General features: G+C 51.8%; 9 protein-coding genes across 10 annotated transcripts; 2 read left to right on the top strand and 7 right to left on the bottom strand.

The window, feature by feature from the left end:
* Positions 1-63: 63 nt before the first annotated feature.
* LOC127751988 (dynein beta chain, ciliary-like) lies at positions 64-846 on the bottom strand (the record flags this gene model as incomplete). Its single annotated transcript, XM_052276384.1, has 3 exons — positions 655-846; positions 369-536; positions 64-228 (listed from the first exon to the last, which is right to left on the bottom strand). Coding segments are annotated over exons 1-3 (393 nt in total), but the record flags the coding sequence as incomplete, so codon positions are not given.
* On the bottom strand, positions 708-4,553 carry LOC113217837 (dynein beta chain, ciliary-like). The gene is made up of 10 exons (XM_052276382.1): positions 4,328-4,553; positions 3,749-3,960; positions 3,565-3,662; positions 3,353-3,488; positions 2,878-3,273; positions 2,638-2,792; positions 2,371-2,563; positions 2,167-2,306; positions 1,943-2,061; positions 708-1,862 (listed from the first exon to the last, which is right to left on the bottom strand). Exons 1-10 carry the CDS (start codon positions 4,401-4,403, stop codon positions 781-783), a joined length of 2,607 nt encoding a protein of 868 aa, XP_052132342.1. The 5' UTR covers positions 4,404-4,553; the 3' UTR covers positions 708-780.
* Positions 4,554-4,678: 125 nt separating this feature from the next.
* Positions 4,679-6,358, bottom strand: LOC127751987 (dynein beta chain, ciliary-like). The gene is made up of 2 exons (XM_052276383.1): positions 6,117-6,358; positions 4,679-5,211 (listed from the first exon to the last, which is right to left on the bottom strand). The coding sequence occupies exons 1-2, from the start codon at positions 6,264-6,266 to the stop codon at positions 4,762-4,764; spliced, it is 600 nt and encodes a 199-aa protein (XP_052132343.1). The 5' UTR covers positions 6,267-6,358; the 3' UTR covers positions 4,679-4,761.
* A 787-nt stretch (positions 6,359-7,145) lies between these two features.
* LOC113217869 (39S ribosomal protein L52, mitochondrial) lies at positions 7,146-8,111 on the top strand. Its single transcript, XM_026437944.2, has 4 exons — positions 7,146-7,294; positions 7,459-7,561; positions 7,637-7,769; positions 7,865-8,111. Exons 1-4 carry the CDS (start codon positions 7,258-7,260, stop codon positions 8,009-8,011), a joined length of 420 nt encoding a protein of 139 aa, XP_026293729.1. The 5' UTR covers positions 7,146-7,257; the 3' UTR covers positions 8,012-8,111.
* A 13-nt stretch (positions 8,112-8,124) lies between these two features.
* LOC113217864 (putative sodium-coupled neutral amino acid transporter 10) lies at positions 8,125-13,620 on the bottom strand. 2 transcript variants are annotated; one of them, XM_026437937.2, is made up of 12 exons: positions 13,531-13,620; positions 13,116-13,188; positions 12,936-13,027; positions 12,736-12,853; positions 12,471-12,644; positions 12,111-12,339; positions 11,882-12,030; positions 11,657-11,793; positions 11,339-11,569; positions 11,158-11,254; positions 9,982-11,079; positions 8,125-9,895 (listed from the first exon to the last, which is right to left on the bottom strand). In XM_026437937.2, the coding sequence occupies exons 1-12, from the start codon at positions 13,606-13,608 to the stop codon at positions 9,204-9,206; spliced, it is 3,168 nt and encodes a 1,055-aa protein (XP_026293722.2). In that variant the 5' UTR covers positions 13,609-13,620; the 3' UTR covers positions 8,125-9,203. The 2 variants fall into 2 exon arrangements, with proteins under 2 accessions (XP_026293722.2, XP_026293723.1); XM_026437938.2 differs by having other exon boundaries at positions 13,396-13,534.
* A 1-nt stretch (position 13,621) lies between these two features.
* On the top strand, positions 13,622-14,798 carry LOC113217868 (Fanconi anemia core complex-associated protein 24-like). The gene is made up of 4 exons (XM_026437943.2): positions 13,622-13,861; positions 13,937-14,073; positions 14,144-14,290; positions 14,366-14,798. Exons 1-4 carry the CDS (start codon positions 13,747-13,749, stop codon positions 14,618-14,620), a joined length of 654 nt encoding a protein of 217 aa, XP_026293728.1. The 5' UTR covers positions 13,622-13,746; the 3' UTR covers positions 14,621-14,798.
* Positions 14,799-14,820: 22 nt separating this feature from the next.
* LOC113217867 (uncharacterized) lies at positions 14,821-16,105 on the bottom strand. Its single transcript, XM_026437942.2, has 3 exons — positions 15,818-16,105; positions 14,993-15,748; positions 14,821-14,905 (listed from the first exon to the last, which is right to left on the bottom strand). The coding sequence occupies exons 1-3, from the start codon at positions 15,827-15,829 to the stop codon at positions 14,846-14,848; spliced, it is 828 nt and encodes a 275-aa protein (XP_026293727.1). The 5' UTR covers positions 15,830-16,105; the 3' UTR covers positions 14,821-14,845.
* Positions 16,106-17,930: 1,825 nt separating this feature from the next.
* LOC113217876 (glycine-rich protein-like) lies at positions 17,931-19,000 on the bottom strand. Its single transcript, XM_026437954.2, has 4 exons — positions 18,883-19,000; positions 18,508-18,774; positions 18,322-18,414; positions 17,931-18,247 (listed from the first exon to the last, which is right to left on the bottom strand). The coding sequence occupies exons 1-4, from the start codon at positions 18,889-18,891 to the stop codon at positions 18,167-18,169; spliced, it is 450 nt and encodes a 149-aa protein (XP_026293739.1). The 5' UTR covers positions 18,892-19,000; the 3' UTR covers positions 17,931-18,166.
* Positions 19,001-21,770: 2,770 nt separating this feature from the next.
* On the bottom strand, positions 21,771-26,517 carry LOC113217914 (shematrin-like protein 2). The gene is made up of 3 exons (XM_026438004.2): positions 26,397-26,517; positions 23,187-24,098; positions 21,771-22,528 (listed from the first exon to the last, which is right to left on the bottom strand). The coding sequence occupies exons 1-3, from the start codon at positions 26,409-26,411 to the stop codon at positions 22,214-22,216; spliced, it is 1,242 nt and encodes a 413-aa protein (XP_026293789.1). The 5' UTR covers positions 26,412-26,517; the 3' UTR covers positions 21,771-22,213.
* Positions 26,518-27,497: the final 980 nt, after the last annotated feature.

Genomic DNA, 27,497 nt, shown 5'->3' with positions numbered 1-27,497 from the left:
AAATATATAAAAATGTAACGGCGTGTGTCGAGATGGTGGTGGTGTCACGGTCCCGCTCCTCACCCGGTAGTGCGGCCGGGGGTTGTGCGTGGCCACCCGGGGTATCAGCTCGCTCATGTGCACCACGTCGTAGAGCAGGCCCTCCACCAGGCGGTAGAAGCCCTTCCGCGCCTCGTCGTCCAGCGACGGGTTGAACACAATGTCGGGGTCCTTGAGCTCCAGGTTCACCTGCAAGACAAGCGAGTCCCGGCAGAACGTTTTTCAGTCCCACGACAGTTGTATACATACGACGCACCTTTTGTTTCAGAGGCAAGTTTGTACATCTACAAATTTTAACAATCACTTATTTGATTTCAGCAGCGACTTACCTCGAACAGCGGCCGGCTCTCGTCCAGCGCCTTGTCCGGGTTCGTCTCCTCGAAGAAGACGCCGACGCTGCTCTGGACAGCCTGCGTGAGCTTGTCCAGCACCATGCCGTCGATGTACTCCAGGTACGCCATCCACTCGGATGAATAGGTCGGCTCCTCAGGCAGGCTCTGCACGACACCATCGACCACACCGAGACCACATTATGGTCACGAACAACACTCTCAGCAAACCGGAGAGGAATATGTCTTCAGACAAGGCAGGAAAGGGGGGGGGGGGTGCACTCACGGGCAGGATGTCCTCGGAGACGCTGAGGTCCAGGGACACGGTGGCTCCGCCGGAACTCATGGACGTGACTGTAGACTGGTTAACAGAAGAGAAACAATAAGCTCATTTAAACGACCCGAGAAGCGTTCAGAAGCCTGCAGTGAGTGGCGCGGCCGCGGCCTGGCAGCTCACCCGAATCGACTCCGTCTCGGAGCGCTTGGTGGCCGCGGACAGCAAGCCGCTCGCCGCGGACCCGCGCTCCGCCTGTGAGGACACAAAGGCACGGGCTGCACGCGCCGCGCGCGCCGCCTCCTTGGAGACCCCTAAGCTGATCGATGCACTCACGCTCTCGGTGGCCCCGGATGAGCCGACCTCGGCCTGCTCGGCGGGGGGCTTGGCGCCGCTGCCGCCGCTCTGGTTGCTGGCCGCCGCAGAGCCCGCCTGGCTGGTCCTTGCGGCCGCGCTGCCCTCCTCGCCACCGAGCCTTTCCACGGCCTCCTCGCCGTCCTCGGCGGCGCCCTCCGCGGCCCCGGTGGCCGAGCCAGTCGCGCTGCCGCCGACCTGCTCCGCCTCCTCCTCTCCCTCCTGCTCGACTGGCGCGGTCGAGGTCTGCGCCAGCGCATGCGGGGGCTCCTGGCCGCCGCCGTCCTCGGCCTGTCCGTCGCCGTCCTCGGCCCACGTGTCGAAGTCCCAGCCCTCGACGGCCTGCTCCTTCACCGCCTTGCGCCCGCCCATCTCGCTGTCCGAACTCCACAGCTCTTCCGAGGACTCGGAGCTCTCCTCCGAGGACGACTCTTCTTCCTCCTCCTCCTCGACGTGCTCCTCCTCTCCCTCCTCGTCCTCGTCGTAGCTCTCCCACTCCTCCTCGCCCTCGTCCCACGGGATCTCGTTGCCGTCGTCGTCGAAGCGCTTCTTGAGTCGCTTCTTGCGCGGCGGGGCCTCGGGCTCAGGCTCCTCCAGCGGCACGTTGTGGAACAGCTTGTAGTTTTCGTCCATCTTGAGGTGGATCTGATCGGCCGCGGCGCGCACCTCGGTGAACCTCTTGTTGACCCGGGTGGTGCGGTCGGCGAGGGCGAGCAGGCCGGCCTTCTCGTCCCGCTCGAACAGCGGGATGTGCGCGAAGTTGTCGAGCAGCCCCGTGATGTGCTCCACGTTCGCCTGCGCCTGCACCACGCGGCCGTGCAGCGCCCGGGTCAGGTCGCGGATGTTCTCCACGTACGGCCACACCCCTGGAAGCAGACCACCCGCCCGCTACTTACTCTGCATCTGCACTCGGGCGGCGTTCAAGCGGCCGGCGCGGCGTCCTCACCGTCTGACTTCCAGTTCAGCTTGTCTTGCACCTCCTGGATGTAGTTGTCGATGCCGTTCATCTCCTCCCTGATGAGGTCGAACTCCACGGGGATGCAGCGCTTGAGGATCTCGTTGTACCTGGCGTAGCGCATAACGGAGGACACGTGTGTTCGAAGGAAAGCGCTTACGAGAGGCGGAGATTAGGGCGATATTGCGAGGAGGGAAGTCCGACGGAGGTCATACCATTCCACGATGCGATTGAGAGTCGTAACCCAGAGGTGCAGCTCCTCGGAGCGATCAAACAGCTCCTTGGCCGGAGCGGGAACGTTGTCCAGGAGGTCCAGGAACTGCAGGTAGCGGCACTCGCGGAGGGCGGCGACGAGCTATCGGCACAACATGGACCAGTGAAGAGGTGTCTTGGCAGAGGCAGCAGGGGGGGGGGCTCACCTCGGGAGCGAAGTTAGTGCTGATGGTGTTGTCCTCGTGACGGGTGAGCAGGGTTTTGGCCAGGTTTGTGTTCACCTCGTTCGGGACGCGGGCGGCCCATTCCGAGTACAGCGAGTCCCACAACCCGTCCAACTTCTCCTTCATCTCGTCGTACTTGTGACGCACGTGCTCCATGTCGGGCGTCTCCACGATCCTGGAACACAAGGGCACGCGGTTAGTAATCTAAGGCCTTACTGATCTGCCATCAGGGAGAGGACGGTTTCTCACGGATTTTCCCATTCGCTGAAGAATTCCATGGGCGCTTGGATGCGGCAGCGTAACTTGTGCACGAAGGTCATTGCCCCCGCGGTGGGAGGAAAGTAGCAGTCCACGTCGTAGAACCCATTCTCTTCCTTTGCTTCGCGGTACTCATCAAATATCACCTGAGGGGCACGAATCAATTATTGGGAGCACTACTAGTTCTTTTGAAAACCATTACCACCACTCTACTTTACTATACGAACTTACTTTGACCACGTCCAGGTCTTTACTGTACACCTCCAGGACGCGTGGCATGCGCTCTTTCATGTCTTCTTTGGCTATGGATCGGTCCATAAGAGAGCCCGCTACCTGAATAAGCTTCGACAAGCTTTCGAAATTGGCACAGTCATCAAAAGCTTGAGTAATTATGGCTGCCAATCGCCCCTCCAAGTCTTTCATGTTATCCTTGAATACAACCTCATCCTTTTCAAAGGACCGGTCGTCAGGATTCAAGGGATCATACTCTATTTTTGTGAACCCACTAAATATGTTTTTGAACTCCTCAAAGAGCTCTTCTACTTTTTGACCAAGAATGCGTCCTTTCAAACCCCCAATCTCCACTTTCTCCAACTTTGAATATTCTACACCGGCATCAAAGACAGTCTACAGGGGGGAAAAATCACATTAGGCTGTGTATCAAACAACCTTAGGCGATGACGATTAAATATGAGGAATTCATTACCTGAACTTTTTCTAGCCTCTCTATGTATTGGTTGAGGCGCTCGAAAACTATTTTTGACTTAAAATTCCACATAACAGGCTCACTATTCTTAAAATATCCTGAGCCAAGATTTCCCCGCGATTCTTCAAATACTTCCCTAAAAAAAACAAAATTCAATCGTTAAAGGTGTAGAAAAAAGTAAATTTTACTTTGAAACTTAAATAGAGTATTACTTGAAGTTCTGAAGCGTCTCGATGCACATAGTGACCCGTTCTTGGGCTTCATCGAGTTCTCCTTGGAACAGTGAACTCGGATCCAAACAATCAGAAGACTACGCAGGAGTACAAGATAAATGTAATTAAAGACAAACATTATTAACAACATTTAAAGAATATTAATATGATGGTACTATGGTACCTGTCGGATGAGCTGGTTGCTGATCTCCTTGATGAGAAGTATGATCCTGGGTGAGGTACAATAGTAGCGCGAGTTTCCCCAAAGCAAGCAAACGGTGTGCATGACGGCCGGGAGCATCTCCGCCACGTCGGGGAATTCCAAGGTGCCGATATGCTCCATCAGCTCCTCCACCGGCTTGATGTACACGCATATGTCGCGAACCTCCGTTAGTGCTGGGTGAAGCAATAAACTAAATGGGTTGCCAGATCTAAATAATAAGCCCATGTAAGAATTGCACTTTCTGAAGGGCGTTTAACAGAAAGTACGTCGAATGAATGAATGAATGAATGAATGAATGAATGAATGAATGAATGAATGAATGAATGAATGAATGAATGAATGAATGAATGAATGAATGAACGGATGGATGGATGGATGGATGGATGGATGGATGGATGGATGGATGGATGGATGGATGGATGGATGACACAACAGCACATTCGGCACTACATAACCACGAGTGGAGACGGGGCACGGGGTGAACCACCTGATATGTTGAGTGTGTCACGTTGGTCATTTCGCGTTAACTTGAGCACGTACCTGCCACGACGTTCCGAAAAAGGGTCTTGAAGCAAGGGAAGTACGCCGACTCGGTCAGTTCTAGGATCTCCCCCATCCTCTTGACGCGCGGGTCCCGCAGCTGGTTGTAAATGCCCTCCAGGTTCAGCCGCCGCTCCGTCCAGAACTTGACCTCTGCACAGACACAGGGACGTCAGCGTGGTCGCCAGCCCGCACAGGGCGCGCGCCGCCGGGCACAGAGCTCACCTTCCCTGGGCTCCGGATTGCAGTCCATGGTGAACGCCGTGGAGGGGTCCTCCGAGAGCACCTGGCTGATCTGGGACGCCCACTTGATGACCACGCCCTCGATCGAGGACTTGAGATGGACGTCCACCGTCTGGCCATTACTGCCGTGTCACACAGACAACTCAGTGCCGCTCCAAACTCACGCGGCGCGGTGCTCGAGCAGCGACTCCCTACATTGCCTTCACCCACCTGTCGACGAGGTCTCGGTGCACCTGGTACACCTTGGCGACGTTGAGCGGCATCGGGAGGAGCGTCTGGCCGTTCATGCGGCCGCGCACCTCGTACAGGTCGCACTTGAGGCCGTACAGGTGCTTCTTGACGTCCTCGGCCACGACGGTCGGCCAGCCGCGCTGGTTCACCGGGTTCACCAGCAGCGGCATGAACACCTCGTCCACCAGCACGGCCAGCTCCTCCACGGGGCGCGGCGCCATGTCTCCGAAGATGAGCAGGTCGCGCAGGTTCTCCTTGGTCACGGGCTCCTTGCGCTTGCGGATGAAGTACGACGACTTGCCCTTGGCGTTGGTGGGGAAGCCCAGCACGGGCGTGAGCACGCCGGCGGGCGACAGCAGCATGACGAGCACGTTGGACGTGGTGCGCTCCAGGAACTCCATCACCACGAACTGCCCAGGACAATAATAACATAACACAGATGCCCACTGGTGGCCCCCTTTTTTTCTGCGTCAAAAATAATTATGCCGCATTTTTATACGCGCAACTATCAAGTGACCCGCCATGATAAATGCGATTCGAAAATTGGATTGCATCGCCCTGTCTCACGCCACACACGGCAGTGTGGTGGTGGGGTTCCTTCGTGTTTCGCGGCCGTTTCGCGGTGGTTGTGTCGGCAACAGGTCTCACGGCGGCCCCCGCGCGCGACGGACGACAGCTCGGTGACACGGTCGCGCTCATCGCCAACGCCTCCAGCGCCACAAAAACCCTCAGCCACGCTGCTGACACGTTGCGATGCTCGCCGAGACTCGTCGGTGCAACAGGTATGTCGCATGGCACACGCCACACTCTTAATCCGAGTAATTAAGGAGGCTCATCTTCGCAGCAATGTCGTTGACACTTTCAGCCCCCCCCCCCTACCCTCTTTCGATGGTTGTGTGCGGCGGGCGGGCGGCGGGGTTGAGATATCGTCTAGAAAGTACGTCCATATTTTTCTAGATTCTTTTTCAGAATCATGGCAGCTCGGCGCCTGCGACACTCGGGATAGACCACACCGCTGTACACGCGTGCACTGGAGGAAAGATCTTGCCTACCTACCAGGCGTCATAAGAGCTCACAGAGGCTGAACGTCGATAGCGTTAGGCCTATGGGCAACGGCACACCAAACTATATGAAAATCAAATTGTAACTGTATTTGGACTTAATGGGCAAATTATTACTAACTGAAACTGAAGGATGAACTTGGCAGGTTCTCAACAGCGTATGGCGAATGTACTTTATGGATGATCTCTCCATCACGCGCAACATTGATTTCTATTTGTTTAACGAATCCTGGGCCTACTAATGCCGTACTCACCCGTAGTTCCTCGTTGCTCATCATCTTGGCCCACTTCTCCTGCTTGAGGCGCAAGCTCTTCGACAAGTACTCGAAGATGAACTCGAGACGCTCGTCCTCCGACCCCCCCGGGGCTGCATCCTTCTTCGGTTCTTCGGTGTCCGCCGCCATGGTGCTGGTGGGGACTCACACGCAGGCTCCCAGACGAGCGGCTTTACCTTCTCAACCGCATCCCGTCACATGCCTAGACAAATATGAACCACTTCCAGCTAAACACTTAACTCAATTCATAACAATTGTTTTTTTTTATTTTTTAGTAATTTCAAGTATGTTCCGTTTAAATCAGTTTTCACGCATTGAAAGCAGGCATTTACCAAAAAATGACAAACAAGATCAAACATGATAACTGTGACATGTAACCAAGAATATTACAGCACGGGAGTTCTGCAGAAGACGACAGGGTTGGGGCCGATCTGCCTAAACGATAACGACATTAGCATAAGGTAAATGGTCGCGAGCACGAAAGGCGCATCCCCATTTGGTCGACCCTTGCCTACCACAAGCATGCCAAGTTTAGTCGCTCCGAATGACATGACGGAAGAATGATGGCTTACGTGCAGGCGCCTGGCACCATGGCATCCTCAGTGACGCCCTTTTATTGCTGCAAGGATGGCAAAGCCCTGTCAAACCTGACATTTACGCCAATGGTTGCCATAGCGACTTGTCAATATTCTTCTCACCCCCTTCTTACGATCCATACGAGTTGACCCACCACGACTGACCTTGTTTCTTTAAATTAATCGATGAGGTTAAAATAAGTGTAAACTAAAGTTGACGGGTTGTGATTCCTCTTCCGGTTGTAAAAGCAAAGAAAACAAAATGACACGTCGTGTACACACACACAAAAAAAACCTTATTATGGCTGATCGGACGCCATCGATGCGAATACAAGTGAGAGAGACCAACTTTTCAATTTATTGAGGCATAACACAGAGATTCGGATTTCTTTCTCACTATGTGGTAGGATTCCGAAAAAAAAAGTCATAACACTCTATCTGTATTCGTCATAATTTCAAATGCAGCGGGGCATTTGTTCGCCTTCATTTGTCTCCCGGAAGACTGCTTCAAATCCGGCTTCAGCTGTCTGCTGTGTGTTTCCACAATGTCTAACTTATTTGTCAAAGTTTTTCCTTCTTACGGTAAGCTTACGTTTGTTAAGTTTGCTAGAAATCACTGCTGTATTAAAATTGTTTCTCAGAGTTGGAGTTTTTGACGTTGTGAAGTAAATTTAATAAAGAGATTTCTAAGTTATTTTTTGAGGTTATGGCTCTCTGTGATTTGATGAAGTACTTTCGAATTTCAGGTTCTAGTTTTAGCCTCCTCCGACTGTATTCTTCCAAACCTAAACCGTACATTTACCGTAAACCTGCTAAATTTTACACTCCACATGACGTCTTTCGACAGAAGTTAGTATCTAGTATGACGGCACTTTATTGGTTCTGTTCAATTTTGTTATTTTCATTGTTTATTTTTCATTTCAGACTTGGTTTAACAAAATGGTTGAATCAGACCAAAGAACTTCAAGAATATTCAGACTATTCTTTTCAGGATGGAAGACCAACTCCAGTTACACCTGGTCAACTTAAAAAGATTCAACGACAACAAGCTTTAGCGGTGAGAGGCTTTCGTACAAAACTTCACCCCTGCTTCGCTCACTATAATTGACTAATCTCATCAAGTAACTAATTGTAAATGTTATTTTCATCCAGGCTGCTGCGGTTCTTCATTTGAAAGAAATTAAATTTATTCTTGATAGAGAAACTCATAATAAGCAAAGTGCTAGTACCGAGCGTCAACAAATAATTGAAGGCAAATTAAAACCCAAGGGGGACAAACTCTTGAAAAAGAATGCTTGAGTATAGCCCTTTAATTTAATCAGCTTATATATTATTGCAAAAGCTTTAACTTTGTAAATAAATAAATAAATAAATAGGATGGGAGCAAAGACATACTGAATTAAGGACGATCATTACTGTTAATATAACCATTTTATTTCACCATTGATGATTTGCATGATGGTCATAGATGAGTTTCACCCACTTGGAAAAGTAGGACAGTTTTATCAACTCAAATTTTAACAACACTAGCTTGCAAGTATGTGATACTAGCTGACAGGTTTTCTCACTAAAGGCTTCAGTAACTCGTAATCACCATGATAAAATAAAAGAGCTGTTTGTAAGATAATCACACAAGTTTTTACAAAACAAACAAATGTGTAAAATGTCAATCAATTATTGGGAAATAGAGATCATGAAGAAAACAAAAATGAATCTTCATCAGTCATTTCAATCACAGCACAACGTTATTCTTGCCACACCCTAGACCAAACAAAATTCAATCAATTCCTCTTCCCAAGTCATTTTAAATATTGTTTCAAAATGATACCACCAATTCCAAAATAGGCAAGTTTTTAAACAACACCAATGCAATGATATAAAGTCACACCTCATTCATACAATCCCAGATATAACAAATGCTGTATTTATAGAGTAATTCCTCTCAGGCCCAATGTTGTTTGTATGGTAACAGAAAAGTCTCGTATAACAATGGTCATACTAAGAAGAATTGACAGTGTATATATTACTACACACTTGCTACATAAATGCTCAAATCTTAACCCAAAGGTTCTACTTGATTTCTTTGGTCAAACTAAACTACGTCTTTTTGAGTTATCTATACTTCAAATATTTAGCTCCTCTCTACTTAATAACATTGCGTAATTTTAAAGTGACAACAAAATATAAATAAATAAATTAGGTTGATATTTATCCACAAATGCTAGATGCCTTAAGGAAGTAAACACTAGTTAACAGTCAGTCATCTCACAAAGAGTTTAATAAGAGTGTCACTACACAGGATTAATGTACTGAGATTTTAAATATTCAATAAAAAATTAATAACAATTAAAAAGTTGTCTAAGTCTATAATCTATATTCACAGATTCAATACTCTGGCTTATGAAACTAAAATGACACTTATGAGGGGCTCAGCCAAAATTCTGTAAGTTATTATCTATTATTATTTGTTGTTGACTGAGGTTTAATTTTATCATTTATTCTCTTTGTTCTGAACCAGTTTCAAGTCATTTGAAGAAGACAAAGACAACCCACTATCAGGAAACTTTTGAGATCCATGTAGATTAGTATCAATTCTTACATGTGGCTCAGATATGGATGATGGAGTTTTTAACTCCATAATTGGTACAAGCTGACTTTTTCTACTCTCTTTGAGATCTTCCTTTTTCTTGTCTATATAACGATCAAGTACTGGCACCTTCACAGCATCCCTAACACCTATTGAAATTGGATTGTTTTCTCCAGTAAATGATTGAGAAATAACATTTTGATCAGGTATTGATGAATCACTTTTAGAATCCTCACTCTTATGGTCATGTGAATTCGTGTCTTTTTCCTTCGGTTTACATTCCTTTAACACTTCCTCTGTAGAAACCTTTGATTGATCTAAGTTTCCCAAGTCTTTGGCTTGCCCTAGAAACCCTAGCCCATTGCTATTACCTTGCTCTGATTTTTCAGCATCTAAGTCTCTCTTTTCTCGATCTAAGTGGTGTGGTTCAGATTCCAATATGTCCCGTGCAGCAGCCTTAGAATCAATCTGCTTAGATGCTATGTTCAATGATGGAACTGGTGAGGATACCTTTGCACTGTAAGCAAGAGGCAAAGGCACAACTGGAATAGAACCTGCTCTCCCCAAAATTGATTTCTTGGGCAAGGGTAGATTATCTGAAAATTATTAAATATTTTGTAATCAAAACTCTTATAAAAATAATAAAATAAATAAACAAACAAAATTAATACACATCTTGTACCTTTTACAGGATTCCCAGGTACCTGTAGTGCTTCTTCGCTTTTCCTAATTTTAAACTTGTCAAAGGTTGGTGAATTCTTCAAACCTTCTAAAGGATTTCCAGGTACCTGAGGAGCCTCTTTATTTTCTTCAGTTTTAGACTGTTTTAGAGAGGCCACATTCTTGTCTTCAGTTTTTTGTATTATCGAAACTTTAGAATTGCCCTGTTCCTCTACCATTGATTTAGCCTGGCCGGCCTGACCACTCTCACTCTTTATGGGATTTAATTTTGCCAACACTTGTTCTTTGTCAAAAGAATCCTTAACAATTTCATTCAAATTTTGCTGGTGAACCTGCTCATGCTTTTTGAGCTCTTTCAGGATTCTCTGCTGCTCATTCAGCATATCCCTTTGAACTTCTTGGTGTTCTTGAAGAGTTTTGATAAGTTTTTGCTCCTCTGCTTTTTTCTTACGTTCCTCAACTTCATTCAACTTCTTATCAACTTTATCCGAAACAGTCTTGCTTTTTTCGTCCCTGGCCTCAAGCGCTGACTCTGCATCTTCATGGCGAATCGCATCTAGATTTACTTGCTCAGCATTACCAGCTGAGGCTGATTTGCTTTTCTGAGAATTCAATTGGTCATTCGTTTTCATTTCTGTTTTAGTTTGTTTAGGTACATTTATAACACTTTCACTACTTGGTACAGGGGCAGGTATAATGGGTACTATGGGCAAGGCACTAACTGGCTTAGCTACTGCCTCAACGGGCTCTGGCGGCTCTTGTTGTTTTTCACCAGTGTCTGCTGGGACAGGCGGTTCTTGAAGTTTATCACTAGCTTGAACAAGTTTTGCACCAACTTTGTCCATTGAGTTGGAATTTTCCACTAATTTCGATGAGGCTGAATTAACTTCACCAGTCTTAGTAAGAGATGACTTTTCAATGTTCATTGCAATTTTGCCGAAGTCATCAAGGCTTTTAGGATGTTTATGCCTCACTATTCTGTCAGAAGTCTCTATTAGTTTTTTGATTTTCTCTTCACTGGGAAGCGGGTGAAATGCAATGCTTTCTGGAGACTGCTCATTTAGACGATCAACAGCATGATCTAAAATGCGATTGGCAGCTGTAATCAAAGACAGATATACAATGAAAATTTGATTGGATTAAATCTTTTCTAAGCAATGGACTAAACACAACATACCTTGTTCTAGTCCAGGATCTGTCCCATTTGTTTGTCCATTCAGAATGTGAGCATAAGTTCCCAAAATCATAATTATAGCTCCAGACCACAAAATTATCTACAAGATGAAATAAATTAGATTTTTCAAAATAAATTTAAATTAAAAATTAGAAGACTGAAAACAGTTTTTAACCAGCAGTACCTGACTAAGAAGTCTATCTTTAGAGTGACGTGCAGTGTTCCCAAGAAGAAGAGATGGAGTTATGATGCAAATTGTGACTCCAATCGTTGAACCAATGATTCCAAGAACTCTTTCTATATTTGGGAGCATAAGCCCTAGTAACAGTGAGATCCCTACTATACAGAAAGTGAGAAGTTTAAATCTGCCTTCTGGTACATGAGAGGTGCCAATATCATGTAAAGGAGGTTGGGCCTAAAATGTTTGGAAACAATCATGAGAAAATTAAGTGACAAAATAATAAAACCAAGGCACTTACATTTTAAGGTTGACTTTACTTACACTCCTATAGAGAAGAGAGTACAAACTTGCTCTACATGGAAAGATAACTAAAGGAAAGCTGACTGCTATAGAAAGTAGAAATCCTAATTTTATAACTTCACTGCTTATGTTCTCAGATAGGCTGACTAAAATATTGCCTGGAAAAGAGAAAAAATGTAGATGTACCAATTGAACTGGAAGAACTTCAAACTTTCTGCATCACTGAGCACCATAATGTGACTTTACCTGTAATATTCTCTTTGCTAAACGCCACATAGCCAAAGAAGCCAACGGATATGTAAACAGCAGTGCACAGATTGATTGCAACACGAACAACAGAGTTTAACTTATCAAGGGCAACATTGGGTACTGTGTTAAAAATTTCAAATAATTGTCTGAAAATGTCAGAAAAATCTCAATAGATATTGTTTTCACTACTAAAATAGTTTTTATTTGTGACAGTGTTGCTACTCACGTTTGGCAAAACAGAGCCATAGAGAAAATTGGTGAGCACTGCAAAATTCCTTCTGGTCTCCAAAAATTGACATCATTAAGCCACGTGCCCATAACCAAGGGTCCAGCAGCTTCTCCCATAACTTTTAGTACCAAGCACAGATAGAATGCAAAGGTAGCAGTGCAGATGGAACTTAAACTATCAACATTCCGAAGGAGACCGAGAGGGAGTACAACAAAAAATGCGACACCTAGAAAAAAATTGAAAATTACTGTAATAAGTCATATGTGTAAAAATTGAAAATACTAAATGAAAAAAAATAAAATAAAACACCTGGGTACAAAGACCCTAAAGATTTTAACCTTCTAAAACAAGACTCACCAACTAAAATGCTAGTCCTTAAAGTATCAGTTCTATGAAGTCCCATAACAGAGGAGACAATGTCAGGACCCAAATCGCCCATGACAACAAAAAAGGCTATACATGTCCCTAAAAGAAAACCTATGATAGCAAGTTCAACTCCTAGCTTGCCAGATGAGCCAAACACATGAAAAGCTGCAGAAACAATAAAAAACAACATGTAAAATCACACAATACATCAACAGTACTTGAAAGATTGAGAAAAATATAAAATATCTCTTCAAACCTAGAAATTCGTAATTTTTTCTTCTGGTTATAACAGCAGACTTTAACAAAAAATGACAGGCAAAACGGGAAAGTATACTACTTAAACACAGTAGTAAAATGGAAAGAATGATGCCGCACTGTGGATTTGAATAAAAAGTTAGCATTGCAGCGGTGGCACAGTCTACAAAAATTAGAGTAGTTCTAAAAGGTGGTACGTACCTGCTTGAAACAGAATGGCATTGCAAGAATACTAACACCAATTATGCTGTTACATAAAGTCATTACTTGCCCTGTATTTGTACCCATTGTGACTGAAAATCAAGATAGGCATATGTGGTGAAGCGGTCCAAAATTGGTAACAAGAAAGACAAAGAAACAAAAGAATAATCAACTTCTTACCTGAAATGAGCTTTCTAAACGAAGCAAATACAAAAATAGATAGGTTGATCTTAAGGAAGTTGTCTTTCTCTATCTGTAACAAAAAGGCACAAAATTTAAGAAAAATCTTTGACCTAGAATTTTTCTTATAGGAGGAGTCAGACTAATGGCCGTAGCTTAGAAGAAGATCATGGTATAATAAAAAAGAAATGTATCAGCAAATTAACAAATCTAGTCGTGTGTCAAGTCTACAGCTGGAGGAAAACATGGTTCTTAGAAACACCAAACAAACAATCATAACCTTTATTACAATGGTTGGTGGTTTCGGTCGTTTCTTATAATAGCGGCACCATTAAGAAATCAACAAAGACAACATGATTTTTTCAATGAACTGGAAGCATTTTGGGCCATTATTAATTCACAAAATCAAAAATACCTCTTTCAAGCCCAAACTGCCACCTGTCAACCTTTTGTCGAGCAGAACGTTTGCAAACACGCAGACGAAATTTTTCATATCCCCACTCTTGACCCTCTTGACTTGTTGTTGTTGTGTTGTGATGCAAACGGTGGACCGGTGGACGATGTCGGTGCCAATTTTTAAACTGTTTGATCTCTGTTCTCTAGTCACTCTTGTTTAAATTTAAAACTCACCATGGAAATTAGTCTCAGCAAACCTCAAAAAAGTGCTGTGAAAGTCCCATTGGGCCGTATTTTAGTTAACAAAAGATGGAGAGGGAGTTTACTGTGCAAAGAGCTCGACTCAGCTGGTGAGTAGTTTAACTCCAGAGACGTCCTGTATTTTAAACAATTGACTGGTTTGTACTGATTAACCCTTGTTACAGATAGTAAAGTTGCATACAGTGACGGTTTGGGGTTTGTGGACTTTTTCCCGTCAGACTCCTGTGCCGTTATTTATATTACAGAGGCAGAGCTACTAACTCCGAAATCTTTCACGGAAAGAATTAATTTGCTAGCTAAGGTCTGTTTTTAGCTTTGCTTTTGAATTTTTTTAACTACCTTGCATAATTTCAAATGTACTTTTTTTTCAGGAATATCACAATCGTGGAGTGGTAATTGTGGATGTTTGCCGGTCAACAAGTTATCAAGATTTCCAAGACTTAGCTTGTATAGAGTTAGAACTGACTGTGTATCCTGTATCTCAGCAAAATGAAATTCCTCGTATATTACGTGCATTGGTATGTCTTGAGAAGTACTTTTTGTAAACAGGCATGTTGAAACATATTAATTAATTGTAGTTCTTATTTTCTTAGACTTATGCAGAAACAAGACAGACAAATAATCCATTCAAGAATTCTGTAGAAGAAGAAACGGGATTGGAGAAACAACAAATGTCGCTTTTGAAGCTTATTCCAAGTGTAGGAGAAAAGGCAGCTCTAAAGTTGCTGAAGTCTTATGGACACATCTCAGCAATTTCTAAGTTGTCAGAGGAGAGACTTGCCTGCAAAATAGGTAAAGCTGACGCAGCTAAAGTGTACAATTTTTTTCGTCACCGTGTTGTGCTGTGATATATTTTTTCCTTAAATGTATGCACATAGTGTATGTGCCCTTTTAGGGAAGACGATATGATAAAATGACAGACTTTATATGACGAGTCACATCACACTAAGATTGTAATAATGTAAATTGGACCAATTTTTTCGTTGAATAACTAACACTAAACAATATTTAAATTTTATAATTTTATTTGTGTTTTTTCTTCTATAAGTTAGTAAAAACGTTTCCTATAGTTATCACCAGCCGTTACCGGTCCCATAGCTGCCACCATAAGCTCCGCCATAAGACTTTGATACCTGTAGGCAATGGAAACGCAAGATTACAAAGCAGCATGCAGTGAGTCAGATGTAGAACACTCAATCCAGTTCTGCCTGCGCTCTTACCAGGTTAGAGTTAGAGTAGGATGAGGCGAGTGGTTTGTGAAGCGATGGTCCAGCGGGCCAGGCTGAGTTGGACGGAGACGCGGCCCACGGGCCGGCTGATGCGGCCCCACTGAACCCTGCCCCCGGCCAGGCGGACGGCCCAGCAGCTGCGCCTGCCCCAAAGCCAACCCCGGGCCAGGCGCCCGCTGCAGCACCTGCAGAGGGCCAGGAGCCGCCCACAACACCCGCAGGAGGCCAGGCACTACCGGCAGAGGGCCAGGCGTTACCGGCAGAAGGCCAGGCGCCACCTGCAGAGGGCCAGGCGCCTGCTGCGCCACCTGCACCTGCGGGCCAGGCCGGCCCCTGCTGCAGAGCGCCCTGCTGCCAGTCCCCTACGCCCCCGTGGGCTCCGGCCGGGGGCCAGTAGCCGTAGCCGGAGCGGGCCGTGTAGCTGGAGCCGCCGGTGGAGTGCGTCACCTTGCTGCCGTATCCAGTGGGCGTGACCCACGTCGAGCCGTGGCCGAGGCCGCCGCCGTAGCCGCCTCCATGGCCGCCACCGTGCCCGTAACCACCCCCGTAGCCGCCTCCGTAGCCGTGTAGTCCGTGGCCATGCTGCTCGTAGCCGCCGCCACCGCCGTAGCTGCTGAAGCCGTAGGTGGTGCCGTGTGCGCCGTGGATGCCGCCGCCGTGGAGGCTGCCGCCATGGAGGCCGCCGCTGTGACCGCCGAGGTGTCCGCCGGACACGGCCGCCACCCCCAACACCAACGAGCAGAGCACCTGCGGGGTATTCACAGGTAAGTCTCGAGGCCTGCCTCGGCCTGAAGACAATGACCTAAGGGTACTCACTAGCTTGAGCATGGTGAGCGACGCAGCGGGCTGTTGGTTCTAGTCGCGGCGCCAAGAGAGATAGAGGTGAAGTGCCGTTAGTTTTGGGCACTCGAACTATTTATACCTGGCCCGCCATTCCCAGCCGAGCCCTGCGAGGACCACCTCCAATTACTCCGGCGGGGGTGGGAGCCGCGGGCTGGGATCCCCACCCCCCACCGGGGACCGCGTCGCGAGCTGGGCCTGCCCTGGCCCTGCCCTGCCCTGGGCACCCTGGGCCTGCCGCGGCGCACGCCCTCCCCTGGCCCTTCGGACGTTTTTATAGGGCTGGCGAATTAAGCTGCAATGAATTGATCGTTTGTGTAAACGACAAAGACTGTAGTTTCACCCGCTGTTTTGCCCTTGTCGCGGATCTGTCTTTGACAATCATCGCTATGCGATCCCTCGCATATTTGGTGTCGGTGCGGACAGTTAAGACTTAAGCTTTCCTGAGCGGGGCGTCCTGGTACCGGGCACCGGCCAGCTTAGCTTGTGCCTTTTGGTTGGCTGTGCCCTCCACCTCTGCACCACCCCTCCCTCCCCGCAATATCGGATCAAGCAGCTCCGCGTAGCGCCGCGCTTAGTTGCCCCATCAGGCCGAGCGATGCAGATGGCTGATGCCCGATAATGTTTAAGGACCTCCAGCCTCCCGGCTCGTCCCCCCCCCCTCCCCCTCATCCTGCCCGTTTTGCAGTGCGACATCGCCCCGCAGAGCGCGACCTCAGTCAAGCAGACTGCTGCACCTTGACACTGCCTCCCGCCCTCCCTCCCCTCGTCCCCTGCCCCGCCCCCATCCTGGCCTTCCCGATCGCCCGACTTAGTGCACGCCAAGCTGTAAAGTAGCTGTTGCCGCGCGAGTGACTTTTCACACATAACTCGCTGACGGTCGCTGATGTGTACGACGCCGGGAGGGCGCGGGCGCGGAGAAACGCCGTAAAAACAACTACCCAACTGTTCTGTTGCTTCACTTCGGCCACCGTGCCTAGGAATTTACTCACAGTCAAAAGATGCAGAACGCGAACCTGGAGCAGCCTGCGGTCGCTGCCCTGCTGGAAGGCTGGCGCTGGCGCTTAGAACGGTCCTTACGATACGGCCCGTTTGGTCGTTGAGAATACCGCTCGGAACGAACAGAAACGAGTTCGGCGACCGTGCGCTTTCTTTTATTTAACACGGGACAGCATGGCCCACCTACCTGCAAAAAAGGGTCAAATGTAATACCATCTGACAGTCTGTAAATAGACTGGTGTGAGTTTGATACGCTCTTGGTCATCGTGTGGGCAGACAGTACCGACGGACCCCAGAGTAAGCGAACGAAGCGTCGTATATATGCGTAGAAGAGCATGACGAGTTATCAGCGAGAGCTGGCTGGAGGTCCGTCCGTCAGTGGGCGCCACCGTACAGCGGCGGCGGCGAAGATCCCTGGCCCGATTTTCAGGCGGCTCACGGGCGCCTGGACGAGGCACACGAAGCGAGGCGCCCGTAGTCAGAGGCCGGCCCGTTAAGCGCAGGTGTCGAGCGGGGTTGCCTATCGCGGGATTGCAGGCGCTATAGGACGGTCAAACGTCGTCTCACCGTAGGCGAAGTCTCAACACGTCCCCGACTTCTGAATTTTATTGATTAAAGTATACAGTGTATTGGGATTCTTACTTTGACTTTAGAATAGCGGTTCTCGTGGTGTGTACCACGATTAGAGAGAGACGTTCCCGCATTCCCCCCACTTTTATTCCTTCAATTTCATTTCATATACATCTGGTGGCCGTGGTGCACGACCACTGATTTGAATGCTCTCCAACTCATAGAGGCTATGTTTCTTGCGCCAGCTTTGGCACGTGGCTGCACTTCACTCCATCCGCCGAAAGTCCGCCAAAAGCGCGGCGGGCCGCCTCCCGTGCATGCGCGTGCGGCCGTGCGGTATGCGGCCCCGCGGCACGGCACCCGGCAGAGCGGCAGAGCGGCAATCTGGCGCTACCCTTGGCCACCCTGCACCAACATCAATGACTACAGGATGTGGTGTCCGCCGAGGGCCGACTAGGACGTGACCACAAGAGGTGGTAGCCGGGGTGTGTCAAAGACTTCAAATAATTTGCGATAACAATTGTTTTCGAACCTCCTTTTATTTTTATTTCTTGTCGGCGTGTTCAAAAGTGATGTTTCGCAATCGACACGGGTAACCTTTGGCCTGTAGTCGCCGCACAGACGCCGCCCGCGTTGACCGCGTGGGTTGGTTCAAAGGCGCCGCGCGTGTCCGTGGTCGTATGGTCCTGATGCGTTGGTTGGAGGGGCCTTTGCTGTTGTCGTCGGCGTGGTCCTCGAAGGGTCAGTCGGTTGAGTTTACCAGCCGCCGTGGCCGTAGCCGTAGCCACCGTATCCGTAAGCGCTGCCGTAGCCCAGACCGTAGACGGGCTTGGCCACCTGGAACGATTCGGGTATTAATTCGACGACCTCCGACGAGCGAGAATGATAGCCGAGGGGCGGCGGGGCCGTACCTTGTACACGCTCTGGTAAGACGTGGCGCCGTGTCCCAGTCCGTAGCCGCCGTAGCCGTAACCGCCGTACGCACCGTAGCCGTAGCTGGGGGCCTGCACAAAAGTTCGACAGTAGAGTACCCTGATTTTGAGGAAGAGAGGAGACTCGACTACACTGGCCGCACTGGCACGGTGGAATGGACTCACCTTCACGACGGAGGCGTAGGAGGTTGCCAGGGGCGCTGTCACGATGGGGACGGTCTTGACGACGGGGCTGTACGCGTAGCTGGGCCAGCCTCCGTAGCCGCTGTAGCCCCCGTAGCCGCTGTAGCCGCCGTAACCGCCCCAGCCGCCGTAGCCGCCGTAGCCGCCGTTACCCCAGGCGGTGCTGGAGTAGACCACGGGGCTGCCGTAGTAGGTGGGGGAGGGCACGGGGGAGGCCGCGGCCGCCGCCACCAGCAGGAGGATCGCCACCTGCGCCGACAACGAAGCGTACCCGCATGTAGACCATGGCGATCGCGGGGGAGCAGAGTAGAGCGACGGGCACCGCCAGGCCCAGGACCCCGCCGCGGGTCCACTTACCAGCTTCATGTTTGGCTTCTGAGGGGAGCTGGTCTGCTGCTAGCTCTGAGGACTCGCTCGGACTGTGCCATTGTGGTTGCCTGGATGGGTATTTATACGAATCCCAGGAAAAAACTATAACTGGCATAATTTTCCCCTCCATGGTGGTGGTCATGGAGTAGTGCGGAGGGGGCGGGGAGGGGGAGTGGCCGCCGGTGTCTTCCTGTCGGCGCGCCGGTGCACGCACCTACCTCGCACCTCGCCGGGCCGGGCGGGGCATCCTCGGCCGCCTCGGGCTCGGCCAGCCTCCCGGCCCCCGGCCCGGCGGCTCCGCGGCTCCTGGTCAGCACCGGCAGCGGACAAAGGCGGAGCCGGGGCGACAGACTAGCAATTGCCTGCGGGAACTTCCTCCATTTGCTCCGAACGATAAAAGTTAGTTCCAGTTAGGGCCTTTGTTCAAGTTCAAGCCAGTGGAGCTCGGTAGTCGTAGGATATAATTGTTTATAATGTATTCAAAAGCGATGTCACAAGTGTAGTAGAATACAGAGATTTCCGGGTCATTGTCACAACTGCAGCATTCGGTTTTCCGCGCATTTTGCTCAATGTTTCTGTTGTATTCTAGTGTGTATTTTATCTATTTTAGGGCGTGTGCGACCTGTACAACCATCTGCACCGCAGCGCCACTCGCTCTGCTCCTTGACGCTACTTTCGGTAAAATAGTTCTACTCAGTTTTACTCCAGTGGCGCCCCCCCTTTTTTCCAGCCCAAAGCGCATCCTCTGCGCTATTTGGTGACTGGTGACAAAATTGTTGCAGTAGCGCTGTCTGCGATGCTGCCGCACCGAGACAGCGGTGTCGCTGGGCAAGCAAAACTTGCACTTCGCCTCTCGCAGCACAGCAACGGCTGGTTCCGCCCCACCCCGCCCGCCACACCCACCGCCAGGCCACGCCACGCATGAGCCGGCGAGCCGTGAGTAAAAGTGCAGTTCGCGGTCAAGGTCCCCCCACTGCTCTCTTGCCGTTATGAGTCTCCGAGGTTCCTTCTTTCAAAATCTTAGTGCAGACACCTCATGATCTTATGGTCTTTTTGAAGTAATTTTACAATACTTGTGTTCAACATTCTGTAAGTTCGCGGCTCAGTCGAGACGGCAAACAGGCGGGCCCGTCAGATTCTCCTATCGCCATTTATCGGTTTTACTGCATTAAAGACGTTGCAGTCGCCCCCGCCGTGTCTACTGGTGATGGCGCTGATCGCGCTGATGGTCGCCTGACGCCTTCCCCTCGGATTGCGCGTCGGCCTGCGTGCAGCGCGTGTGGTCAGCTCCTCCCACGTCGCGTCGTGACTGGTTCAGTTATGATCGGATGTGTCTCTCGGCCGAGACGAGCCTCTGGATGAATAGCGGCGAATGAATGTGGCGAGCCGCGTTGTAGCGATAGTAATTACCGACTGAGACCCCCCCCCCCCCCGGGGTAGCTGGCGGCAGTCTCAGCGGGCAGTGTTGCGGGATTGTATTCATACTCGCCATGCCGCTTACCACAATCCGAAATTCACCCTGCACCAAGTAAGAAAGCGTTGTGACGAGTAAATGTTCTTGCAGGTTTCAAACGTTTTTAATCGGTGCATGCGTGGTGCCTTCGGGCCGGAGTGAGTAGGCAGACCCGCAGCACTGCGTGTGTGTTCTACAGGACATCCGGTATTCCACTACAGTACGATCCTGGATGGGATGGGGCACTTGTTCGCTTTCGGCTCACTTGGCTGGCTAGGGTCCTGGAGTCTGGAGTGTGTGGAACACCTGGAGACCACCCTTCCGCTGCTGGAAGCTTCATAGCTTTGCACTGCTTTGACGGCTGGATCAAGGCTGGAGGGCGTTACTGCCGCGCCCGCTTCGTATTGGCTACGCCGCCAGTCGACCGGTGGACGAGCCCCCACGACTCGCCGCTCCCGTCCCCTCCCCTCTCGGAGGTACTTTCAGCGCACACACAACTAGTACTCCGTCCACTGACTGGCTCCCTGCGAGTGACGCAGCAACTATTTATTTTTTAAATCGAGTAGAAATGTGTAGTGATAGCTGGTAAGCAGGAGCAAGGCGCGGTACAGTGAGGGCGGGGGGAGAGGGGGGGGGGGTCACCCCCTGCCGCCCCTGGAAAGGTAGACAATTCGTTCTATAATAAACCTGCATATTATTGCATTCGAACTCCGGTAATCGTCGGAGCTGCAGGTCAGCTGGTGGGGGTAAACAGTGGCAGGTGGCAGAGGGCGGAAAGGGGAGGTCACGAGGATAGCTCCGTCGTCTCTCGAGATATTTCCCCCTGTTTCAGTCCTGCTACCGAAATCCCACATCGACCAAACACGACCCACACGCTCGCCTGGACCGGGCCGAGGGCACCGTGACCACCAAAGTACGGCCTTGGCAAAGTGCGCCATCAACAATGTTTTCATAATTTTAAAGTCTGCAACAGGCTATGCCTTCCGGGGGAACCAAGGCTCGCGCGGCCTCCACCCGCCAGCGTCCTCCTGGAGTAGCAACGGGACCCGGGACTCGGACCCCCCTCAAGGACGGCCGCACGGCGCCGTCGGAGGAGAGGAGTGGAGAAATAAAATGATCTCCTGGCACTTGTGTGCATTTGTTACAATCTTTACGGCGGGGCAGGCTGGACCCGTGCGTCGGTTGCCATGCCGCGGGCTGCCGCTATGCCCCGCCCCCCAGGCCGGCCGCTAAAGTAAAGCGCTTCTAGATGGTCTTTAGCCCGCAATGCGAGTGGAGGCGGTTGGGCTGCCTACCTCCACGGCGGCAGTACGGCGGGTGAGTGCACACCAGGTTGGTTCTTCGCTCCGAGTCGAGCTGCCTGCTTTATGAGGAGGGGCACAGGGCGCACTACTGAAGTACACGACTTACGGCAAACGCTCCATTCCATTCCGTGAACAGTTTTTATTCACACTTATCAATTTAATACATAAATATTATTGTCTTATCTTTGAACTCGCATATCGCGGTTTAATCTCTGATCTCCTCGGTTTGCGGACGGGATATGCAGGGCAGAGGCGTGATTGAGTTTGAGCTGGAGCAGCAGGGGAAGGCGAGGGTTTGGTGAGATGACTAGTGCTGTCGGACTTTGGCGCCAGCCCGGCCTGGGCGGGAGTGCGACGAGCGAACAGGAGCCGCCGCAGGCGTCAGGGGCCGATGTCCGGCGGGACTCCACGTCGGAGGACATCAGGGAGAGGAGTCCTGGGGACCGATCTGCCCCCGCTGGTCTCCTGCGCCACGCCGCGGGACGCGCCCCGAGCGGCGTGGCGCGGAGTGGTGCGGCGGGCGCGTGCGGCTCGCGTCCCGCGGCCGGCGGGCGCTAGCCGTCTAGTAGTGTCCGCCGTAGGACGCGTAGCTCGAGGCGGCGATACCGTGGCCGTGGCCGTAGCCGAGGCCACCGCCGTAGATGGCGGGGCTGCCGACGAGGCCGTGCCCGACGCTGACGCCGGGGCTGCTGGTGATGAGGCCGTGCCCGACGCCGAGCGCGTGGCTGCTGACGAGGCTATGGCCGTAGCTGACGGCAGGGCTGCCGACGAGGCCGTGCCCGACGCCGCCGAGGAGGCCGCCGTGACCGGAGACGTCCACGTAGCCGCCGTGGCCAGCGTAGCCGTAGTGCGCCGCGTAGCCGTAAGGCACGTCCTCCTAGAACCGCAGATAACACGTCAACAAAAGCAGTGGATTTTCTTTCAGAGTGCTGGCATGAAATGAATAATGAGAAGATGACTTATTTGTTTCGAAACTTTCCCTAGCCATGTTTTTTTTTTTTAGCGTTGCAGCGCTGAAACTATCTCGCTGCCCTCTCAAGCCCGGGCCGCGGTCTTACGCGGGCGTTGCCCCGGACAGACCTTCCACCCTCCCTTCCGTCGCCACCCCATCCCGTAGAGTGAGCGAGGGGGTGGGGCCCCACAGGGGGTGCGTGGCCGTGGCCCCACTTCGGCACAACCGTTCGCTCGGACCACCTCCTCGGCAGCGAGCACGCCTGGTGCGCCGTTCCCAGAAATAGCGATTTCAGGGGGAGCTCGGGAGACGTCCCCGGGGCCTCCGGTGGGTGAGGGGAGCTGAGGGGGGCGCAGTGCGGCCCGGAAAATGGAGCAACGGGGGATCTGCTCCCAGAAATAGCGCAGCGCTACCAGCTGGGGGGTTGAGTGGTGGGAGGAAGTCGTCCTGGGTGGGGGGCACATTTGGCGGGGGGCAGTCGCGTTGCGGAAGGGGGCGCTGCCCGGAGGTGGCCCCTCAGTGTGGGTGGTGCTGTCGGCCCGTTGGGGCGCAGTTCTAGCGCAGTCTGGGCAGCGGGACTCACCTTGTGCACGCTCTGGTAGGACACGGAGTGCGGCCCCTTGACCACGGAGGTGTAGCCGTGCGCCTTGGCGCCGGGCCCCTTGCCCGTGTTGTACCCGTAGGAGCTGCCGTACGCCACCGAGCCGTCGTACAGGCTGTGGCCCACGTGCCCGTAGCTGGCGTACGTGAGGGGGCCCTTGAGGGCGCTGCCGTACGAGTACACGTCGGTGGGGAGGATGGCGGGGGCGCCGGTGAGGACGTGGCCGTCTGACACAAGGTGCGGGTCGGCGATCACGGCGGAGTGGCCGTGGCCCAGGTCATGGCCGAGCTCGATGCTGGGGGTCGCCGCCACAGCCACGGACGCCACGGGAGCGTCGATCACCTTCTCTGCGTACGCGACGGGGCTAGCGTACGCCACGGGGCTGGGGCCATGGGAGACCGGGATGTGGTCGTAGGACACTGGGCCGTGGTCGTACGACACGGGGCCGTGTTCGTAGGACACCGGACCGTGTCCGTAGGACACGGGGCTGTGGTCGTACGACACGGGGCTGGCGTAGGAGACGGGGCTGGCCTGCACCTCGCCGCTGTAGACGACGGGGGAGGCGGCCTTGGCGTACACCACGGGGCTCACGTCGTGCCGGATCTCGGGGGCGCTGGCGTACACCACGGGCGACTTGGCGTAGCCGATGGCGGGCGCCTTCTCGATGTACGTCACGGCCGGCTCCTTGATGTAGGCGTGTGCGTCCGGCACGGCGTACTGGAGGCCGGCGTCCACGATGCGAGCGGCGCCGCCGTGCGAGAGGCCGTGGGCCCCGGGGCCGAGGAGGTCGTAACCGTCATGGCCCAGGCTGTCGTAGCCGTCCAGGTAGCCGGGGAGGGCGGACAGCGGGGGGCCCGCCAGGCACGCCGTCGCAGACAGCAGCAGCAGCAGCACCTGTGGGCAGCGGGGAGGGTTAGTACACTTTGGCGACCTTGCATGTGCGGCGGGCACGCTCCCCGTACTCAGGCAGGATGCTGCCGGCTCCACCCGCCGCGCAACGTGCAGCCTCCGCGTCCGCCCCACGAACGCAGCGGTGGGCGCCGGCGCTGGGCGGGGCGGGGCGGGGCCGGGCGGGGCCCGGAGGGAAGTGGGAGGCTTGACCTTGGCAATGCAGGAGGCGCGAAACAATGTTGCCAGCCGCGAGAGTAAAACCCGGTGCACGCGGGGCTCCCGCGGCTCCACGCCGTTGCACCACCTGCTCGCTCGGCTCCACTCACTGTCCCTGGGCGCGTCTCGATAACCGTACCAGAGCAGCCCCCCCCCCTCCCCCCGTCGGGGGGTCTCATGGTTTATGAGACAGGTGGTTGGTCGCGGTAGCGGCGGCGGCGGCGGCAGCAGCCGGTCCGGTGTAAAAGGAGCTCGGCCAATAGCGCCGCTTAAAGTCGCTCACTTTGTTCTCTCGCTCGGGTGACCTCTGCAGTGCAGTCCAGTGCAACGAGCGCACCCATCTTATTAGGCCCACTTCCATTAAGCGAAGGACGCGCACCTCCAAGAAGCCGCGAGCCACGCCGCGCCGTCCTGCCACTCAGCTGCCACGCCCCATCCCCTTGTCGGCCGCAGCTGCAGCTGCCCCCCCCCCTACCCTCTCCTCTCCCGCTGCTCCTGCCGTACCGAGAAATGTTAATGGCAGCCTACCGTACGCGTGTCTGCGCGGCGCTCGCACCGCGTTGCCCGATATTCGCAAGGTCACCGCGCGCTTTTCTGCTTTTCTCGGGTTTCGTAATTGGAGGAGGCGGCCGGTCATGCTCTGGATCTGGAGCGGGACGCGCCACACTCCGCGAGGCTAGAGCGAGTGTCGTACGTATGCGCGCTCCAAGGCAGGGGCCGCGCGCAGGAGGCCAGGCCGTTTCCGAACCGAGCCGGATGTCATCGAGCCGGAGTGAGCGGAGTACGGTCGCCAGCGAGTGACCGTCGCGTGGGTCGCTATAACGGCTGTGGAGGAAAGGGGGGGGGGGAGCGCGAGAAGACGGGGTGTGGTCATTACGTCAACCAACGATTACACTCGATTAACACCACTATGATTAGCGAAAATGTCACATGTACGCAAACGCATTTTAATAATGACAAAACCTTGGCAATAATACAAATGAAATTCCCCCAACACACGAACACGCGGAGCGTTCTGACTGAAGCAATTTAACTTATTTCAAATCAGCAAGTGACTTTAACGGTACCGAGCACACATCGTATTACAGTATTCATATTTAATGCGAGTTTTGTTGTTGTAGACAACTATCTATAAAGTTTTAGATACTAATAACGAATGTCTTTACCAAAAATCACTTTCCTGGCAAGTGTGTAACCTCGGTTGACCCCTGTATCTTATAGAACGTTTTTAACAACAGCATGCTGGTGCAATCAAACTGATCAAATATGTTTGTTAATATTCTTTCTAACAATTCATTTCATTTTTTTTTGGTGCATTTGGGACTAGGACAACTTTTTACAGTGCTTCGAAGTATTTTTAACTTCACTGACAACAAAAGTGTGCAAATGGCATGCCCATGACATTGTCCAACGCCATGGTACACACGTTTAGGTGCTGGACTGAAAATTTGTATAGTTACAAGTGTTAAACAGTAAATTTGAACACTTTAGGGTTGTCCTAAGCTGCATGATAACCAGGCCAACCCTGCAGTTGAACATCTTTAAGTCTTTTACTTTACTCTGAAACTTTTTCTGTGTTAAAATACCCAGTCAGACACTTAAAAATGTGCAAAACGTAGTTTTGACCAATTTCATGTGCACGCCAGTTGCACACTTTCTTCTTTGATGTTATTTTCTTAGCAACGGACAAAACTGTATATCTACTTAGTTACGTAAAATTATGGACGATTCCGACAGTAGGCACATAATCGATCGTTTCCCGGTAGACTGTAGATAACTTCGTAACAACCATTCAAAACACACACTTCATTTCGCGTGACATTTCTTCAGATTATCCGCGATGCCGAGCAGCCTTATAATGACACGATTGACAATAAGTGATTGCGCTAATAATTGATTCACAATAAATCGTCTGCTTCGCGACCCCGTAAAGAAACACCAATAATGTCAGCCCAGCACGTCAGGAACGCACACACACACAAACTTCTATGGCACTTTTCCGTTACACTTTGACACTTCGCTTCACTTTGCCGCTCGCACTGGCGAACACACACTGCTACACACACACACACACACGGCCCTCACCACTTGGTTCGTCATGTTGGGGCTGCTCCTCGTTCACTAACGGCCGCGCCACCGCTCCCCCCGTATTTATACTCACAACAAGAAATTTCTCAAACTCACCCGGCCGGCCACCGGGCACTCCAGTCCTGGCGGGGTGCGCGCGGCGCCGGGGGAGGAGGGGCGTGGCGCGGCGGGGTGGGGTGCAGTTACTCCCTCCATACTCGGCGCTGCCCACGGAGCAGACCTAGGCGTAGTAGGCGCAGCAGGGGGCCGCTCAAAAATTGCGCACAGAATGATGCATTGTTTACATTCATCATCAAAGGGCAGATTTTGTGTACAAAAACTAAGCTTACACAAAAGTTAGATTTGCCGTACAAGTAACTTTAGTGCTGTCAGAAGTAACGTAAAGTACGTTTACATTCGAGTTCTTTGCAAAAATTGCGCCACTCCCTACAAAGGTACTTTGTTAGAGTCCGGTCCCTATCAGTATCGGGGGCTCCCGCAGGCGCGCCGACCGTCCGGCGACCAAGCTCGGGTTTCAGACCGGGTGAAGCAAGTCCTTTAGGATCAGTCAGCCCGTGTATCCTCACTACTCGGCCTCTTCGCTCGCTGGCTTGTACTACCGGCAACAACGCTCATGGTTGTGAAATCAAATCGGCATGAAGGAATTTAAGCCGGCAGTGACATGAACATGATCGGAGACATGACTGTAAAGAATGCCGTTTGAATCGAGTTGACTTACTACAGTCTGCTTCCCCGAGCTGTGCCCGGCCCCACGCGTGTCAGGCGGTGCTGCCCACCCACGCCTCTGCAGGCGCCTCAGAGTAGGCCTCCCGCTCAGAACGCGTGTCTGACGGCACTGCCCACCCACGCCTCAGCAGGCGCTTTAGAGTAGGCCTCCCGCTCAGCACGGGTGTCTGACGGCACTGCCCACCCTCGCCTCTTCAGGCGCCTCAGAGAAGGCCTCCCGCTCAGCACGCGTGTCTGACGGCACTGCCCACCCTCGCCTCTTCAGGCGCCTCAGAGTAGGCCTCCCGCTCAGCACGCGTGTCTGACGGCACTGCCCACCCTCGCCTCTGCAGGCGCCTCAGAGTAGGCCTCCCGCTCAGCACGCGTGTCTGA

The sequence above is a fragment of the Frankliniella occidentalis genome, unplaced genomic scaffold, assembly GCF_000697945.3.
Source record: "Frankliniella occidentalis isolate FOCC.00 unplaced genomic scaffold, Focc_3.1 Scaffold2733, whole genome shotgun sequence".
NCBI lineage: Eukaryota > Metazoa > Arthropoda > Insecta > Thysanoptera > Thripidae > Frankliniella > Frankliniella occidentalis.
Note: the sequence above shows the minus strand (reverse complement) of the source record. Positions and strands in the feature narration are given on the sequence as shown.

What these genes read in the sequence shown, in the direction of transcription:
- LOC113217837 (XM_052276382.1), bottom strand. Translation starts at nt 4,403, where the DNA reads ATGGGGGAGATCCTAGAACTGACCGAGTCGGCGTACTTCCCTTGCTTC. An exon ending in AAGACCTGGACGTGGTCAAA is followed by an intron (nt 2,793 to 2,877) that starts GTAAGTTCGTAT and finishes CGTGCCCCTCAG; the next exon opens with GTGATATTTGATGAGTACCG. An exon ending in GCACTAACTTCGCTCCCGAG is followed by an intron (nt 2,307 to 2,370) that starts GTGAGCCCCCCC and finishes TTGTGCCGATAG; the next exon opens with CTCGTCGCCGCCCTCCGCGA.
- LOC127751987 (XM_052276383.1), bottom strand. Translation starts at nt 6,266, where the DNA reads ATGGCGGCGGACACCGAAGAACCGAAGAAGGATGCAGCCCCGGGGGGG. An exon ending in TGAGCAACGAGGAACTACGG is followed by an intron (nt 5,212 to 6,116) that starts GTGAGTACGGCA and finishes TGTCCTGGGCAG; the next exon opens with TTCGTGGTGATGGAGTTCCT.
- LOC113217869 (XM_026437944.2), top strand. Translation starts at nt 7,258, where the DNA reads ATGTCTAACTTATTTGTCAAAGTTTTTCCTTCTTACG. An exon ending in CAAAGTTTTTCCTTCTTACG is followed by an intron (nt 7,295 to 7,458) that starts GTAAGCTTACGT and finishes TTCGAATTTCAG; the next exon opens with GTTCTAGTTTTAGCCTCCTC. An exon ending in AACGACAACAAGCTTTAGCG is followed by an intron (nt 7,770 to 7,864) that starts GTGAGAGGCTTT and finishes ATTTTCATCCAG; the next exon opens with GCTGCTGCGGTTCTTCATTT.
- LOC113217864 (XM_026437937.2), bottom strand. Translation starts at nt 13,608, where the DNA reads ATGAAAAATTTCGTCTGCGTGTTTGCAAACGTTCTGCTCGACAAAAGG. An exon ending in GCAGTTTGGGCTTGAAAGAG is followed by an intron (nt 13,189 to 13,530) that starts GTATTTTTGATT and finishes TTTTTGTTACAG; the next exon opens with ATAGAGAAAGACAACTTCCT. An exon ending in AAAAAATTACGAATTTCTAG is followed by an intron (nt 12,645 to 12,735) that starts GTTTGAAGAGAT and finishes TTGTTTCTGCAG; the next exon opens with CTTTTCATGTGTTTGGCTCA.
- LOC113217868 (XM_026437943.2), top strand. Translation starts at nt 13,747, where the DNA reads ATGGAAATTAGTCTCAGCAAACCTCAAAAAAGTGCTGTGAAAGTCCCA. An exon ending in CAAAGAGCTCGACTCAGCTG is followed by an intron (nt 13,862 to 13,936) that starts GTGAGTAGTTTA and finishes CCCTTGTTACAG; the next exon opens with ATAGTAAAGTTGCATACAGT. An exon ending in GAATTAATTTGCTAGCTAAG is followed by an intron (nt 14,074 to 14,143) that starts GTCTGTTTTTAG and finishes CTTTTTTTTCAG; the next exon opens with GAATATCACAATCGTGGAGT.
- LOC113217867 (XM_026437942.2), bottom strand. An exon ending in CCTACTCTAACTCTAACCTG is followed by an intron (nt 14,906 to 14,992) that starts GTAAGAGCGCAG and finishes CATTGCCTACAG; the next exon opens with GTATCAAAGTCTTATGGCGG.
- LOC113217876 (XM_026437954.2), bottom strand. An exon ending in CCTACGCCTCCGTCGTGAAG is followed by an intron (nt 18,415 to 18,507) that starts GTGAGTCCATTC and finishes ACTTTTGTGCAG; the next exon opens with GCCCCCAGCTACGGCTACGG. An exon ending in CTTACCAGAGCGTGTACAAG is followed by an intron (nt 18,248 to 18,321) that starts GTACGGCCCCGC and finishes GAATCGTTCCAG; the next exon opens with GTGGCCAAGCCCGTCTACGG.
- LOC113217914 (XM_026438004.2), bottom strand. An exon ending in CCTACCAGAGCGTGCACAAG is followed by an intron (nt 22,529 to 23,186) that starts GTGAGTCCCGCT and finishes CTGCGGTTCTAG; the next exon opens with GAGGACGTGCCTTACGGCTA.